General features: G+C 43.6%; 2 protein-coding genes across 2 annotated transcripts in view; one reads left to right on the top strand and one right to left on the bottom strand.

The window, feature by feature from the left end:
• Positions 1 to 13,133, top strand: part of IL15RA (interleukin 15 receptor subunit alpha) — a 32,974-nt gene extending 19,841 nt beyond the window's left edge. The window contains 6 exon segments of the mRNA XM_079107540.1: positions 1,283 to 1,381; positions 3,308 to 3,517; positions 4,049 to 4,081; positions 9,941 to 10,013; positions 12,341 to 12,425; positions 12,427 to 13,133. Coding sequence (XP_078963666.1) covers positions 1,283 to 1,381; positions 3,308 to 3,517; positions 4,049 to 4,081; positions 9,941 to 10,013; positions 12,341 to 12,425; positions 12,427 to 12,579 — 653 coding nt within the window. The 3' untranslated portion in view covers positions 12,580 to 13,133.
• The window catches only part of LOC306642116 (uncharacterized protein), a 238,383-nt gene that overhangs the window by 99,761 nt on the left and 120,193 nt on the right, over positions 1 to 18,429 (bottom strand). The window lies entirely within an intron of this gene.

Raw genomic sequence — 18,429 nt, 5'->3', positions numbered from 1 at the left:
AAACTCTCCTGAGTTCTTGATGGTTGCTACCCAACCCACTGGGCTGGGGTAGGCCCACATGGAAGGATTTTTTTTTAACCTAGTCGCCATGTATGGTGTCCAGCCAGTGCTCAAGAGCGAGATGAGGAAGTTGCAAGAATAAACTTTTTTTTCAAACCATCCACAACTGCAGTACCATCCCAGAGGAAGCCAAATAATTTTGGAGTGGAAGCCAAGCCACTTAATGCTATATCCAGAAATACTAGGTTCTGTTCTGCTTTCCTTATTCCTCTAGGAAGATAAAGGTTAGCCCAGGATCTTCCAAGAGAATTCTAATTTAACAAACATGCTCAGTGCAATCAGCAGCAGCTAGATATGTTCTCACAGAGCATCTGTAGAGATGCCCAACTCCTCTCTGGGACAAGGGAAGGGAGGTGGGGTTTCTATAGAAAATTCCCTCCCTCTGTTGGAAACTCCTGGAAGAGCCAGACTTTCCTGCTGCATTTGTAGTGTTAGGTTAACCCTCTTCCATTCCTGCTCCTCAGAATGATTCACACAGATGTCAGAGAAGGGCAGGAGGAAGCCCGGTCACTAGTTTCAAGGAACTGCAGGCCTGGAGAACACCACATCCACAGCATTGGCCGCAGTTGAAGGGAAAAGCCCAGGGAGGCCAGGGACAAGCAGTGAGTGTGGAGTCAGAGTGGAAAAATCAGGGCTTTTCCATTGTTGGGAAAATTATGTTTATTCAAAGCTCCACATTCTTTGGGTGAATGAGTCTAGGATGGAGAAGAACTGCAAGCTCTGAACAGGGCCAAGAGGGGAAGGAAAGAAAGACTCTTGAATCAGAATTTTAGAGCCCACAGATTGGCGGCATCTTTAGGTATCTTCAGGTACAAAGATTCCTCCCCTGCAAACCTTTACCACTAGCAACTCCCCTTGTTGTTTTTCCCCCTCTCTTATGCTTTGGATTTTTTTTTTTCCTGCTAAGCGAATGGAATCTATTAAGTGATCATTCATTTTCCCATGAAAAACCAAGATTATAAAGCTGAGTCAATACCAGATATATTCCAATCAAAAATAAATTTGATGTTTCACCTGTGCAGTCTTTTTTGGAAATGTTTGCAGTCTGTCTCTGCATTTGGGTTTGGAAACACTGTTTACTTCCAGTGCTTCTAACCTGTCCTAAGAAGCCAGGTATTTCCATTTTAAATCTATGTATTGAGTTTTTATTTATATCCAGTTCTGAAGCCACCCTAGTGTCTCACTCAGGATCATAAATGCCATGTGGTTGTCCTCTCTCTAGGAGACCCCTCCCTGATTCACCAAAGGCCAGTGCCTCCCTCCACAGTAGTGCCGGCAAGGGTGACCCCACAGCCAGAGAGTCCCTCCCCTTCTGGAAAAGGTAGGAATATGAGAAGATTTTTAAGAACTATCATCCAGATCCCTCCTTCCTTCCCCACCAATCCTGCAGATTCATAGATCGCTGATAATGTTCCAATGAGAACTTCGGCAATAGGGCAAACTTTTTATTAAAAAAAAAAAAAAAAAAAAAAAAAAAAGACAGTGGCTTAGCTGTTTAAGCCAAAGTTGCTTGAGATCCAGGTTTCATATGTACATAAATAATAGTGTATTAATATGCCAAACCATATTTAGTTGTAGACATTTGTGCTTGTCAAGAACTGGGAACACTGAAATTTGACCTTACTTGCTTGTTAGTCTGCCTCTATGTCATGGGTGCTGATATTCTTGGAGGGTAAACAAAGGACTTTTCACATGGTGCACAAGTAGCAAGAGCATGAGCATGTTTGCAAAAATCTCTTGACTCCCAGGCCCACAGGGACAACATGGATGGGCCTGAACACATGGCTGCATTGTTTAGCAGGCTGCACTGTCTGGGAGGAACACTGGGCTCAGGGAACCTGATATTTTATAACTGGCAGCAAATATGTCTGTTCTTTCCTCCAGAAAGAGACACTGTATCTGTCTTCCAAAGTACTTGCTAGATATGTATCTTTGAGCAGATAGTCCAGAGAAAAGTCCATCAGGTCCTCTATTTGCAAGATGTGTAGCAATGTAAGGGACTTATGAAGAGTTGTCCCTCCCTTGGTCCTGAGCATCGGCAAATTAACAGTGATGCTCTATTATAGAAGTACTGCATGAACCCACCAATGTTCTGTATTTTAACGGAGTCTTGGGTGATCTTTTAGCCCAATTTCCTCAGTACTTTCTCAGTTCGAAACATTGGAAGCTAAATATCTTGGCTAATATGCCTCATATCCCATGGCACCCTTATTTTGCATTTAACTCTTGTTGTTTTAGAGTCAGCTCATCCACTGTGTGACCTTTCCTGGCTCCTTTTCCCCTCCTTGCCTCCAGGTGTGGGCATCTCTCTCTTCGCTTGTTCCGTTTTCTTCAGGCACACCTTCCCAGAGCTGTGGTTCTCAGTCTTGGACGCACAGTGAACTCCACATGGTTCGGGGAGTGATCTGGAGTCAGAGGCTCTAGAAGCAACCCATGTGGTTCTTGGGTAACCTGGGCTGAGGACCACTGCTCATGGCAGGACGAAGAGGCGGAAAGGAGGCTGCCTCCTGGTGGTGGGTTGCTTGCAAACAAAAATAAGGGGCTGAAGTATTGGCTCCGTTTACATTTAGGGTGATTCCCTAATTCCTTTGATCTGAATCACACTCAGTTCACCAAAGAGATAAGAATGACCAAGTAACCTTTCCCAATTCTGCCTCAATGCCCCAAACACTCGGTCAGATATCCATCTCTTGAGACAAAAACCTCAGACGTGAAATGGTGACCTTTGACACAGACTGGTGTGATCATGGGTGACTGGATGTGACTGCTCTGGGGACTCTTAACTACAGGAGTGTGGGCAGCTTATAGGGTAAGGTGCATGTGAGGTAGTGACTAAGGACTTCTCACAACATGTGTGTCTGGGAAAGAATGAAAATGGAACTCAGGCCACCACTGTGCATCCAGAGCACCAATGAAAAAAGATCAGCATCCCTGCTGTCTTCAGCAAATACAGCTCTACTTGTGTTTTGGAACCAAGTGTTTTAGTATTTCACAAGCTTCTCTAGGAAACAGCTGAATGTACTCAACTCGGAGGGATCTTTTCTTTCTATGCACCATGATAAATAACTGTATCTTTTAGAGTTCTCACACATCCCATGGCTCAAGTGGCTGGATATGTTGCCCACTTAAAGGACAGTTTGCTGGCAGCAAGCGGGCTGCTGTGGTGGGGTCACCAAAGTAGGTCCTTAGGTCCACCCTCTGCTGGAGCCGAGAAGACACTAGTCTAAATATTTTTGTTCTGTCTTAGAATTTCCTACAGAGCCAGCAGTTTTATCCCCCAACCCAGACATCACAGTGACCACAGAGACAGCTATGGTACCAGGCTCCCAGTTGATGCCATCCCAGCCACCCTCGGCAGGAACCACAAGCATAGGCAGCCATGAGTCCTCCCAAGTCCCATCCCAGACAACAGCAAAGACCTTGGAACTCACACCTGCAAACCCCCACGAGACACCAGGTTAGCACTAGCTTTGCATGAGAGGCCAGTTCCCCAGGTGCTGCTTCTGCGATTTGGGTTGAGATCTGGCCCAAGATAACTGCATGGCTTCTGAACATTCAGTCTCAAGTTGGGACTGATGGAGCTGCCCTGCTGCCTTTTGCCTCCCACAGATCCCTTGCCTTGTCTCTGTTCTCGCTGTTCCACCTGGCCTGGTCCAGTTGGGACAGCTGGAAATGAAATCCACCTCCCAGATGCAACATGGCTCACCTTATTAGCCAGCACTGCACAGCTTGGGCTAGGACTCTAAATGCCATCTGCACCCTCCACCGTGGGAGGGCCCTTCTGGAGGGCATGCCCAGCTCTCAGGCATGGTCTAGCACCTCAGTCAGTTACTCTGCTTGTTCTTTGCTAAGAAGAGTGGTTATACCAGGCACGAATCTTCTAAGGGTCTGAGATGGTAGCTCAGTTGTCTGTTATCTCTCCAGCATCATGATACCCTCGTACCTTTAGGACTCCAGCCCTGACTGTGCTGTCCTCTCTTCTCTGCAGATGCTACTGCATTCAGCTCCAGAGAGACCACTGGTAAGTACTGTCCTTTGTCCAACATGTTCATGATCAGGGTGATCGCAGACACAGAGCGTTAAATAATAGTCCTGGTCCTGGATGGTCCGTGCCACCACCCCAGCATGTTCACTGGTGGCTTCCCCTTCCCCTCTCAGAATTGTCTCCATTATCTGATGGGGACATTCAGGGCACTCCTCATGCCTCGTAACTGCTTTTCTTCATAGTTGCAGTTTCTATCCTTCAGGCTGCAGATGTTGACACCAAGAGGCCGATGCTCCAAGGGCCTTGTGGTTCAGCTACTCACAGTTCTCGGCAGGCTAGGTACATGCCAGGGCCTGTTAGGAAACAAGGAGCGTCTGCTGCCACCACTAACATGATGCCATTCATCTGTCAGAACCTGCCTTGACCTCTCCCAGGGAGGGCACCATGCACTGTCCAGGGAGACTGCCAGGATTTCTCAGTACAGAAGGCGTTTTCCCCAAGATGCACAGCATTAGGGTTCCAAGAGAAAGAAAAAGAATGTGCAAGTGAGTCTAAGAGGAAAACAGAAAGAGTGTGAGAATGAAAGAAAAAGATGAAGACATCAGAGAGCTCAGAAAAGAGAGAAGAGAACCAGAGAAAGAAGGGAGACCCAGGGGCAGGGAGAGGGCGGGGGTGCAGCTCAGTGGTAGAGCGCTGGGCAGCATGCAGGAGACCCTGGGTTTCATCCCCAGCACTGCAGACAAAACAAAAACCCAAGAGGCAGGGAAACGGGTGCAGATGGCGAGAAAAAATCTGATACTTTAGTCTGACTAGCTTTAAAAGGAACAAAAAGAAGAACACAACTATAATTTGATATGGGTAAAAATTATTTCTATTTTCTGGTCATGAATTCACATTTTTTGTGGTCCCATTTTACCTGGATCAAGTTTCATCTCAGGGGGTAAAAAACGGTGGCATTGGGCATCTTAGATGTTAATTGCTTAGAATCCGTTTTTTTTTTTGTTTGTTTGTTTGTTTGTTTGTTTTTATTAAGGATCAAAACATAAAAGCCAAGGCAAGACATTTAAAAGGCCTCTTTGGAGAGTATTTTCACAGAAAGACTGTGGCATTTAGTGACAGGGTAATAGAAACAAAAATATGCTCATGATTTAAGAGGAAAACATTAGCTGGACATGGCAACACATGCTGTAATCCCATTGGCTTGGGAGGCTGAGGCAGGAGGATCACAAGTTTGAAGCCAGCCTTGGTGACTTAGTGAGGCCTAAGCAACTTAGTGGGACACTGTCTCAAAATAAAAAATAAAAAAGGGGTTAGGGATTTGACTCAGTGGTTAAGTACCCCTGGGTTCAGTCTCTGGTACCAAAAATAAAAATAAAAAATAAAAAAGGAGAACAGTAAAGTAGCCAACCTAATTTTTCTCCTGATGTTACAATCTGCATTAATCTTTTTAGTGTAGTTTTACGTTTTTTATTCAATTTTTTGAATTGGTAATATTTTGCACAGGGTCCTATGAAAAGTTACATAGGATATGCAATAAAAACAAAAAATCCTATCTTTGATGCAAAATCTTGCAGAAAGGAAGCAGATACCTGTGCATCCTCCCACATAGGGTATATATAAACAAGTACATAAAAGGTAAATAATGCTGACAGCTGGTTTTTGTTTGCTTGCTTGCTTTTTACAGTTCTGCACCTAGTTTTCACTTACTGGCATATCTTGGAGATCCTTTCCTGTACATAAACCCCACCTCATGCTTTTTAGCAGCTACCAAATATTCCATTGTCTGGATCTGCCACAACTTATTTAGCCAGTATCCTCTCTAGACATGTGATTGCATGTATATTTTAGTTATATTACAAACAGCATTTGTAAACCTTTGGTGTGAGTGTGTCTGTAAGATAAAATCCTACATGCAAAATTTTCTAAGTAGATCTTTGAACAAACTATTTGATTATAGGCTATAATCTGTCATCAATTTTTTCCCCAGTTTAGGACTTTCTGTAGGCTAAAATGCCAAAAATTCTCTCAAGTGTCTGACATGCAACATAATAAACATTAACTGAACACCTACAATGAACAAAGATAATTCTATGGGACACACCATAAAAATACAAAGATTAAAAATAATACTTATGTCTTTCATATATGAATAAGATTTCTTTCCTTCAAGCTGCCTAAACATAAGAGTGAATGGTCAGCAGGCTTGAAAATGAGATCTAAATTTGTCTGCCAATAAGATGTACTAAAACAAAAATTGTGCTAGTTTTCTAAAAACTCTGTTATCAGGCCTTCAAATTATGTCATGTGCCATCCACCCTGTGAACCAGGAGTACCCCACTGTTGGTTACGTGTGGCTGAGATGCTCACTGGCTCATTGGAGGTTAGAGCAGCTGTTATTTTTGCATGAGTAAGCAATCAGTGGCGCTCATCTCTGTAGGAAAATATTAACCATGCTTTGATCGTCATGGTTGCTTAGTAAATTGATGTTTTACTCTACCTTTTGATACTACCCATATCATCATAATTTTGGTTTTTTAAAGTGAGTTAAATGAATGACTATCATTGCTTTAAAAAGTTGCCCTTTTAACTCAGCAGAAAATGGGCCATAGCAGATGCTCAATAAATACTGAATGGGTGAGCAAGTGAATAAGTGAATTGGAGGGCTTTGCCTTTTAATAAATATTTAAGAAAGGTGGTTCATAGTTCCACTCTCTTAAATTCATACCAACTTACTTGGTAGTCCTTTTTGTCAGTAACTTTATTCAATTCTTTCAATCTGATCTCTGGCCCTTAATGAGGCCTGATTATAAAATGAGAGGTTAGCGTGCAAACCACAGCAACCTTCACACAGCCACGCCCATTTAGTACACTAGGAGCGAAGAGTTTTTTTCCAGAACGTTCCTCCGCTTCTAGTCTTTTGTACAATTTGCTTGGCCTTTGGCAGGAGCTGCTCCTTTCATGTCACTCATCCATTCTCAGTATAAATTAAGTCCCTATTCTGTACCAGATATTGTCCCATGCTGCAATGAAAGGCAGATTTACCTCAGTTTGGGGAATTTTGTTTTTAATTTTTTTATAGTTGTGTACAGACTGAATGCCTTTATTTTATTTGTTTCTATGTGGTACTAAGGATTGAACTCAGGGCCTCACATGTGCTGGGCAAATGCTCTGCCATTGAGCTCCTGCCCCAGCCCAGTTTTTGGAATTTTAAAGGTTGAACTCCAAACAATTATTTATTGTCTAGTTCAAACCCAACACTACTTTTCTTTCTTTTCCTTTTTTTTTTTTTGTAATACTGGGGATGGAACTCAGGGCCTCACATGTGCTAGGCAAGCGCTCTACCACTGGGCTACTCTCCCAACCCTGAACCTGACACTCAGCGTTGCCTAGGCAGCGAGGGAGAAAAGAAACACCTCCCAGGAGCAATGAGTGATGACCTCCTTCAAAACCATCTCCATCTGACACAGGCACACAGCACTGTGGTCTCGGTGTGGTGGGCGCTGCTAACCTGTGCCGGGCCTGGCTTGTTGAGGAGCTGCCAGGGAGTGACTTTCTCCATCCTCACTGGGCGGTGGTGCTGGCATCTCAGCTGCCTTCTCCAGCTTAGACGCAGCACCAAGGCTGAAGAAAATGGGGGAGCCCCTGGCCCAGGTGGCCTTCTGCACAAGCATCAACTTCTCCCCCTCCGTCCTTCCTCTCCTCTTCCTTTTTCTCCAATCCACCCCCTACAGGAAGCAAAAGGATGGAGAACTTATCAGGTGAACCCATGATTCTGGCTTCCATTTCTTTACCAACTTTGCTTGGCTATGATCAAAACAGAGGCTCAAGACCTGAGTTAAGTCATTGAATTCAAATGGCTTTGTTTTGTCATTGACCCAAGAGCCTGCCTCTCTCTTGCTTGTGATTTCTACAGTTTTTATTTTTATTCAAAACGAAACAGGAAGAAACATTGTGAAAGTAGAACCATAGTTTCTCTCAACTCGCCTTTTCCCATAAACCTCTCCACAGACAGTAAATGCATGTCAAACCTATTAGCCAATGTGTGACATAGTTCATTTACCATTGGGTACAACATTTCTACTTAAAAAAAAAAAGTAAAACTTCTTTTTATAAGTCAAAATGATAATTAATGTTAAGTCTGAGAATTCAAAACATCTTTAATTTCTCTTATTTTCTATTATTTCTTTTATAACACCTTCTCTATGCTTGTTTTGTTTGCTTACTTAGAGGTTGTTTTGTTTAATTTTACTGTTTATTCTGATTACAGTGTCAGTGTAAAAATATGAGGAAAATGATAAATATTTTCTAAGATGAAAATGGAGATTATCTATAATCCCACCATTACTTAATGCTTTGGTGCTCTTTGTATCCCTCAAGACTTTTCTGAGCATATACCTGTGGCTTGTTGGAAATTATTTTGGGTTCATTTTTATCTTAATCAGTTCTTTCAGTCATGATATTGTAGACATCTTTTCATACATATTTATAATATGCATTATATCCATTTCGTAATAATATATGTATCCATTTCATAATAATTTAATATATATCCATTTCATAATTTTTAGTAGTTGGATGGTATTTCATTTATGGGTATGCCATATTTTATTTAACTGATTCTCTAGGGAAGAGAGATTTAGATTGACATCTTGAAAATTATTTTAAACAATACTTGAGTGAATACCCCTGTATATAGTTCTCTATTCCCTTAGGATAAATTTCTTGTAGTTAGAGTGTCAAAGCACCTGGGCTTCTCTGAGGCTTTTGCTGTCTGTAGCGAATTGCCCTTGAGAAAAACTGAACCAACTTCCATTTCTTTCTTTTTTTCTTTTTTTTTTTTTTTGCGGTGCTGGGGATTGAACCCAGGGCCTTGTGCTTGGGAGCCAACTTCCATTTCTAATCACGGAGGTTCTACAGGACTCCTTGCAAGCCTGTCTGTATTCACCTGTTTTGCACTAGAGTTAGTTGTGTTTGAAGGCCAAGCTCTGGGATATTTATCCTGGTATGCAAGGCGTGGACTTGGTGCCTGAGCTGTATGTGACTTGTGTTCCTCAGTGAGACTGGTGCTTCAGCCTTGTCATCTGCTTGCAGGGCCGACAGGTGATTTTTGTGGCGAGATTTCACAATAGTAAGGTGAATTGGCCAAATCCACAAGCATTTGGAACAATAGTTCTGTTCTACCGCCTTCCGGCCAAGACCCCTTGTTCACATGTAAAGACTCCCCTCTTCCTTCTGGTAATTCTCAGGCAAAGGCATGGCTGCTGATCCCATGTCCATGAGTGACCCCACACCCCATGCCATTCCTTTTATGACAGTGAAAACATGTTTTCCCCTTAGTCACTACCTTCCCCTCTTCTTACCTGTAACACCTCTCCTTTCTCCTGCTGTTCTTCCTCTGCCATAAAAAGTTGTAAATGTAAAAGAAACAATGATGGGATTGGAAGGAAAATAATCCTGCGTGCTTGTGTGTTGCCCCAGGGTAGGAGGAGCCTTTCCCTATTTCCTTCCCCTTGGATTTAGCAGGAGGGGCTGCAGGTCTCCTCCTGCTGCTCCCCCCATCACCCAGCTTGGTCCTGGAGGCTTTTCCTCTTCCTCCTCACTTCCTCCCATCCCTGTTCTGCACCCCAGGCTCTTTGCCCAAGGACAAAGCAGGTACAAGGGTATGAGATGACATGAGTGGGGACAGTTCAGCACATCAGCCTCAGCAGAAAAGAATGTTTTTGCCCAGATGTGGAATAGATCAAACTGCATGGCCCTCAAATGTTAGTAACAGCAAGCTAATGGGATTTAGATCGCTCTCTAAGAATGTAAGTTGCCAAGAATTTGCCAAGTCTTAGCAATGAATGTGCTCCTGGGATTCTCCTAGGGTTTCAGCTTGGTTTTGTTGTTTTACAGTGATCATCTCCACATCCGTCACAATTTTTGTAGTGTTGTTGGTGTATGCCCTGGTGATTTACATCAAATTAAGGTAAGTGGCACAAGAAACCACGGGACCAGGTTCTTTCTTCCCAGGAGAAAAGAGCTATATCAGAATAATTCTGGGATGCCTTGCAGAGAAGAATCCCTTTCTCTCATACGGGGGCCCCTCTGTATCAGCCAAAAGGAGCATCAGAGCGGAGCAGGACTAAGCCAGCCCTTGAGAGCCCGAGAGTGCCATTCACTGCCCACAGTTCTCAGACCCCTGCTCTGAATGGGAGCAGCAGAAACCAGGTCGGCCATGTGGGGGCCAATCTGCCAAAATACCAGCTCAGAAAGAATGGGGCCGGGCGTGTAGCTCAGGGATAGAGCATGTGCTTAGAGTGTGTGGTGCACGGCTATAGGTTCAAGCCCAGCACCCACACCCACCCCAAAAGGAAAGAAAGAATGCACCCAGTGCCTAATTGGATGAATACACAATTTGTACCAGTTCTTATGACATAGTCATGAATATATTCTTCTCATATGTACTTACTAAATGATTTCTTCTGAATATGTTCATTCACCAGTAATTAATTCCATATTTTTAATCACTGAAATCTGCATTTCAGCATTTATGAAAAGTCTAGGTTTTGTCAACGTTTGTATTTTGGGTTTTTTTGTTTGTTTTTGGTACCAGGGATTGAACTCAGGCACCTAACCACTGAGCCACATCCCCAATCCTTTTTATTTTTTAGAGACAGTATCTCGCTAAGGTGCTTAGGGCCTTGCTAAGTTGCTGAGGCTGGCTTTGAACTTGTGAGCCTCCTGTCTCAGCCTCCCCAGCTGCTGGGATTACAGGCATGTGCCACTGCACTAGGCAGACATTTGTTTTTATATTTTCATTTTTCTAATATTTAGGCATTTTATCATTTTATTAAAACCCCAGTGACACATTAGCACCCATTTTGTATTTCTGACAGTTAGAATCAGTATTTCAGCATTTCATATTGATAGGCTGCTCTGAATTCTTCTCAGCATTATTCTATGAATGGATGTAAGATTTGTTAAAACTCATTTTTAGTTTCTATTAATAAAATATTACATATTATGTCAATATAAAAATTATGACCCTTTGAGCCTGATTTTGACAAAATAAACATTCCATGAAATGCTACTGTCAAGCCAAAATGAAAAGCAATCATCTAAAACTTTGCGTAAATCTTCAAAAGCTGATAATGCCAGACCAACTGATAAGAAATATAACACATCTAATAAAGAATTTAGAAGTGAACAAACTAAGGTTTATTTATTACTCAAGAATTTGTTGAAATAATTCAAAAAATACTAAATGTTGACAAAATAGAAAGTTACTTTTTAAAGGACTTTCAAAATACTGTTATAATTTTCACATAAAATGCTGTCATTGGATTTATATTCTTAAGAATTAACAATTACTAAATACATTCATTGACTATATTAAAATGAATGTCCATGGTATCGTTCTAAAAAATACATTAAATATATTCCTAAAAATATATTTAGAAGAATATATTTGATATATACAATCAATAAATATGCTCATTAGAGGAAAATATTGTTGTTTTGGTTTTTTTTTTTTTTTTCAAACTGGATAATAGGTATATTTGCCATCCAACAAATTGGTTTTTATCAAATTATTTTTGGAAAATCGACCTAAAGTCCTGATATATAGTTTAGCTCTCGCTCCAAGGAACTCAGACTGCTTGTCTTGGCACGGCCTAGAAAGCTGCTCATCCCCAGGAGGGACATTTCATAAGCCGTGGAACAGTGCTGAGGCAGACCCTCGGGGCCTAAAGCAGGTAGCTCCATGACAGCAGGCAAATGCAACTGGACTCTGTCTCCCTCGACTTTATTATTCAGGAACTGACTTATTTATTCATTTGTTGAATACTTTTTAAACACTAAAAACTGTTTTAAAAGCTTCATGACTATTAAATCATTTTTACCAGCATGATCGAGCCTGGTCCAACCAGGCCACTGGTTACTCTTACCTTTTCTTGCCCAGACCATCTGCACTGCTTTTTAGGCAGAGGATTTAGCCAGTGGGAAGCAAGGGCAGGGATGGTGTGAATTTTTCTAGCATCTTTGGTGAATCTTTGCAGACGAGGAATCAAGAATACCGAAATAGGATTTAAATATCATGTGCACATTTAGGCACTTTAGGTTTTTGCCAGTCTTTGAACAACACAGACCACTGTGGACTAGGTATTTTATGATGTTTGCCGGCAGGGCCCATGTCTGCTTATGTGACCCACCCCCCTACCCCACCTAGTGCTGGATGTACACTTTGAATAAAAAGTATCTCTGACTGGAGAATGACTGTCTCCTCTTTTCAAAACCTGTGAATCATCTTTGCAGACAAACTTCCCAGCCAAGTGCTGTTGAAATGGAGAATATGGAAGTGATGCCAATGACTCTGGCGAGTGGCAGCAGAGAGGAAGACTAGGGAAACTGCTCCCCCAAACTCTGAAACTCCAGGAAACCAGCCCAGCAAAGTATGGAGCCAAGCAGCCAGCTCTGCTTTAGCTGAAGAAGACCCGGAAGATACACAGGGAGCTGGGCGCCAGGAAAAAGTCCACCAAGATCATCAAATGTGATGACCCGTATGAACCGTGCCCAGGCACCGCTTGTCTGAGTGGGTGGGTTCTCCAGTGCCTGGACAGACACCACTGAGGGACCCAGGGGCCTGCTTCCCAGAATCCAAGCTACTGAAGCACTCGTGGGAGGCTGGAGGGTCCATGAAGGCTGCTGGTTTCACTCACACTGACCCAGGACAGTTCTCTGCTGGACTCTACTCCGTCCCCATTCCGACTTGTAGTTTACAGAGGACAGGAGGCCACCTGAGGCTTTCAGTTCATTCCAAGGATCCTCCTGGCTTGGGAGATGTCTGCAGGGAAGACCCAGCATTCACGCTCCTAACAACCCTGTCTCCAGCCTTCAGCATGCATTAAAAGGGAGCAGGAAAGGCAGAACAGATTTGGAGAGAAATCTGAACTCGATGGCATTTTACATACATGTGTTTTTTAATTTATACTTCTTTATATGTTATACCTACATATTATATATGATTTGTATTTTGAAAGTGTGCTTTGTATAGACAAAATAAAATATCTATTTTCAATATAAAAAATGTACTGAATCGCCAATGAGAAATGTTCCACAAAGGAACGAAGAAGCATGGGAATGTTCCCAGAATGAGTGTGCTCAAGTTTTCTTTCTTTGTGTGTGTTACTGTATTTTGTTTGTTTGTTTGTTTTGGTAGTAGAGATTTTACTCAGAGGCACTCTACCACTGAGCTATATCCCTGGCTCTTTTTATTCTTTATTTGAGACAAGTTCTTGCTAAGTTTCTGAGGCTCGCCTTGAACTTAAAATCCTCCTACCTCAGCCTCCCAAGTTTCTGGGATTACAGGGATGTCCCATGGAGCCCAGTTGTTCAGGTTTTCTTTCTAAAAAGAGAAAAAAATCTTGCCTAAAGCTGGCAAAGATCAGTTTGGGGGAATTTCTAACAGCATTCTCATGTGAGGAAAAGCAATGTAGTCTAATCTAGACAGTGGCAAGTCTGGGCCCAGCTACTCCTGGTACACACATCATCTCAGATTTCCTTTCCCTTACTTTCTCTCCCCCTCCCCCTGCTATTTTTTTCTTTTTCTTTTCTTGTTTATGGCATTTATTTTTAAAGTCATAGGCCTAATCCAACCTCTTCATGCCATAGATCAGAAAACTGTGAAGTAGAATAGGGTCCAAAAGACACATTTGAAGACCATCCCATGTTCCAGTTGCAGCCCCACTTGCCCTCGAGGACCTCCCACTGTTAGCTGAACCTGCACACCATGGCCTCAGAATTCCACTTGTTTGCTTTCCCACGAGTCTGCGCAACCTGGAGGCAGGAGCAGCCTAGATTCACTGGATAAGGACAAGGCCCCAGTACTGGAAGGAGGACATAGGGGGAACGTGGGGCTCACATGCACCCCAAGCCTACCCTTGTCCTATGTACTCGTGTCCTCTGAGCTCCTGTAACACTCACTCTCTGCTCTGTAATGTGGTAACTTGCAAACACCACCTTGGTGCAGTGGAAATGACGGCCTAGGCAATCTGAGTGCCTACCTTCTCACAAAGTCCTGAGGTCCCATTTGAGACCTGGCTCTTATCCTCGAGGAGCTTACAGCCTGTTCAGAAAGGACATGTCAAACCATCATACCATACCATAGCAAAAACCTTCTACCACAACGCAGCAGTCAGTGAACGCCACATGAAGCGTGAACACTGTCACACAAGTCGTGTAGAGATGGAGACCACGGGAAGGCCTGAAGATCTGAGGAGCGCTGTAGAGTCAGGACGTGAGTGGAAGAATGAGTGGAATTTAAATAAATTTGCAGGGAGCATTCTAAACGGGGACTCAAGCACCGCATTCAGGAAAGGAAGGCAGAGCATGAAAGATGGGCTGATAAGAATGAGACGGCAACACAGGCTGGGAAGCATCATACTTCTTATAAGCCCCATATTAGCAGCGTTCTGGGAATATTGCTCAGTAACTGCATTAAACACAACTGAAACAAAGCAGCCTGAAAGAACGAAAGTTTTGCAATGAGCAGATCCTTGGGACTTCAATGCCATGTCTCTGGCTCCACCCAGCTGTCTGCTTTTGGCAGATGTCCTCACCACAAATATAGGTGGCAAAAAGCCAAAAGCCCTCATTACAAAGCAAGTGTGTAATCTTCAAAACCCTCTTTGAGGCAAATGCATCCCAGCAGGTACCCAAGTTAGTCCAGTACTAAGGTGGTCCTAGGCCCACCAGGATGCGTGTGCCTGCTGGTATTTTCAAAGTATTCCAGAAGCCTTGGAGGCTACGAAGGCAGCTGAGGGGGCCAAGGGCACAGAGCTCAGAAGGAATTCTGAGTGCCCACCCTGAGTCCTGTATAATCACAGCAGCTATACTTTTTGTCTTAGTCAGCTTTTTCGCTGCTATGACTAAATGATCTGACCAGCACAACCATAGAGGAGGAAAGCTTTATTCAAAGGCTCACGGTTTCAGAGGTCCTAGTCCATAGAAGGCTGGCTCCATTCCTTGGGACTGGAGGTAAGCCAGAACATCATGGTGGAAGAGTGGCAGAGGTAAGCATCGTCAGGAAACAGAGACTCCACTCTCCAGATACTAAATATCTACCCCATAGCCACGCCCCAGTTCCCACCTCCTCCAGCCACACCCCACCACTGCAGTTCATCCCATCAGGGATCAATTCACTGACTGGGTTAAGACTCTCACAATCCAACCATTTCTCCTCTGAACCTTTCTGCTTTGTCTCACACATGAGCTTTTGGGGGACACCTCACGTCCAAACCATAACACTTTTCAATTGGAAGTAAAATTTGGTTTGGAGAATTCTATGGCAAGGAACATATGAAAATCTTCAATGGCATTTTTAAAAACCATGATGTCCTTTCAGAAGAGCTTCAATTCTGGCTTTTCACATGGTGGCGGTGGAAGCACCATGTTTTGGGGACTGAACTTGTGTTTTCATCCAAACTCTGTGATCCTGGCCCAATTCCTCATCAAACGTTTCATCCTCTGCAAGAGGAGGCTGGGCCTGCCTGCCAGGTGGGATAATATGGGACCAGTGACTGACTTCCCTGCTCCTTCCTTCTTAAATGAATTCCCACTTTGTTAGGATTTTTTTTCTTTTATACAGCCATAAGCATCAAAGAGGCTGACCGCTTCCCAAGTTCCAGGAAAGAAAGTGACTTTAAGCCATCCCTCCTTGCTAGTGACTGGTTTAGGAATGGACAGGTGACCCAGTTCTTGTCAGCAAGATATGAGGTAGGCTAGGGAAGCTTTCTTTTATTAATGATTTTTATTTTTATTTTATTACCAGGGATTGAACTCATGAGCACCTGACCACTGAGCCACATCCCCACCCCTTTTTGTATTTTATTTAGAGACAGGGTCTCATTGAATTGCTTCGTGCCTCACTTTTGCTGAGACTGGCTTTGAACTCACAATCCTCCTGCCTCAGCCTCCTGAGTTGCTGGGATTACAAGCATGTGGCCCAGCACGCCTGGGTCCTTAACAACAATGCTGTTATATTTCTGTTGTGGTGACCAAAATATCTGACAAGAACACCTTGGAGGAGGAAAGATTTGTTTTGGCTCTTAGTTTCAGAGGTTTTCATCCATGGTCAGTCAGCTCCATTGTTCTGGGTCTGAGGTGAGGCTGGACATCATGGTGGAAGATTGTGGCAGAGGAAAGCTGCTCTCCTCATGGTAGCTGAGAAGCAGAGAGAATTGCCTGGGGACAAAGAGCCCCCTCCAACTAGGTTCTACCCTACAGTTTCAACCACTTCCCTCTAATGTCATCAAATCATTGTCACTGGATTGGTCCACTGAGATTGGAGTCTTCACAGTCCAATCACTCCCCCAAAGCCCCACCCCTGGATGGTGCAGCATTGGGGACAAACCTCCAACACACCAGACCCTGTCGGACATTCCTGATCTGAACTGTAACAGATGCCAAGCAGCTGAGATGAGCACCCCCTGCAGCCTGCCCTCCTCAGGGCACCTGTGTGAAACCCCATTTCCTGTTTTGTTGGGGGCTGTGCCATGTTGGCGGCGCCGAGATGGCGCCTGATCACATCGGCAGCGAGGAGGTTAATTGACATAAGCACATTCTGGTGATTTTCTCGTCCATGCACACAATGTATGTGCATGTGTTCTCGAGCACTAATTGCCTGCTCCAAGCGTCTTGCCTAATCTTTGCGTAAGAGGCATGGCCCTGCTCTCCGCCTCCTGGAGGTGATAGAAGCGTAGGCGGAGTGAGACAGAGACATGAAAAGCAGCCAGAAGAAAGGAAACACACGCACAGCAGCCATTAGCAGAAAAGCAGGAGAAGGGCACACGCAGGCAGCAGCGAGTAGGGGCAGCAGCGGAAGGCAGATCGCAGAACGGAGAACTGAGACGCATCACTAGGGCACCTTAGGTAGACGCACCCTTAGTTCACAGGATGCAGGACTTTAAGGCATAGCAAGTCTCCTCCTCTAAGCTCTAAGCAAAGCCTGTCTTTCTCTCAAAGTTTCTCTCTTAAGCAAAGTCTCTTTCTGTCTGATAAGCGGGGTCTCTCTCTCCTCTCAAAGCAAGTAAACCTCATTTCCTCTATCCTCTATAAACAAACAAGCAAGAAAGCAGTGCACTAAAGAGAAAGATAGAAGTGCCTCAGTTTCCAGTCCACCACCCATAAGACCCGTGCAAGTTGTTGCTGCAGGCGGTGACAAATATCCACGGATTTTGTACCGCAAAGAGCCAGCGACGCTGTTTAATGCCCTTGATAGTTTTGCTTTTAGGTTACTCACAGCACAAAATATTTCAATACTGAATTTAGTATTAAGAAGTGTGGATGTTGTAACAGACCCTAAAATGTGGAGCTGGCAAGACAGGGTTGTTAGGCCCCTACTGTGTGAGGCCGCCAGTGACCTTGGTTATGTGGCTGTGAAACAAATGATCACAGTGTTACCTGTTTACTGTGGGTCCGTATTAGGAAAACGTGTCAGGAAAATCACTGCTAAAAAAAAAAATCCAGAACCACAGAGTTATACATTACTTTAAAAGATGTTTAGAGGATGTGGGGGTGCACACCTGTAATCTCAGTGATTTCAGAGGCTGAGGCTGGAGGATTGAAAGTTTGAGGCCAGTTGGGCAACCTAGTAGGAACCTGTCTTAGAATAAAAAATAAAAAGGGCTAGGGGTGTGGCTTAGTGGTATAGCGACCCTGGATTCAACCCCCAATACCAAAAGCCAGGGGAGATCAGCTCCACATGAAGGTAGCTGGACTGAAAGTGGAAGACTTCTCTGCCTGCAGTCCAATGTAGGCTGCCATTCCATTGCAACAAGAAACCCGTGAAGGGTTTTAAGCAGGAAGATGACATAGCAGTCTTCATTTTAAGATCTGATGTCCTCCCTTATAGAGTCAAGAGATGGGTCATAGTAAAAGTAAAGCGAGCAATCAGAAGTTTCCATAGCTCAGCAGTGAAACACTATAGCATCTGCCTGGTCCAAGAGGAAGGATAGGTGGAGAGGCAGGGATGAACTCAAGACATATTTAGAGAAAAAGTCACAGGAACTTACAGGTAGGTGAATTAGAGTAATGGAAAGTGATGGATCAGTCATGGGTCCCAAATGAAGGCCTTTATCATGGGTAGGGTAAACAGGGGAAGAGCTGTGGTCAGAAGAAAGCAAAGGCTGCATTTTGGATTTTAAGTCTGAGATATTGGTATCAAAGAGTATCAAGTAAAGAAGTTATATATCTGAGTTGGAAACTCTGTCCATCTATCCTACCCCTTAGGCCAGGATGATAGAGACATCAAATATACAAAAATCACTAGTGATTTGGAACATGGGGACAGCAATTACTGGGTTCTCTTGGAAAATCTATGATTAAGTAGCATGGGGGAAAGGAAG

The sequence above is a fragment of the Sciurus vulgaris genome (assembly GCF_902686455.1).
Source record: "Sciurus vulgaris genome assembly, chromosome: 12".
Taxonomy (NCBI): Eukaryota; Metazoa; Chordata; class Mammalia; order Rodentia; family Sciuridae; genus Sciurus; species Sciurus vulgaris.
The sequence above is the reverse complement of the archived record's forward strand: the minus strand, read 5'-3'. Positions and strand labels throughout refer to the sequence as shown.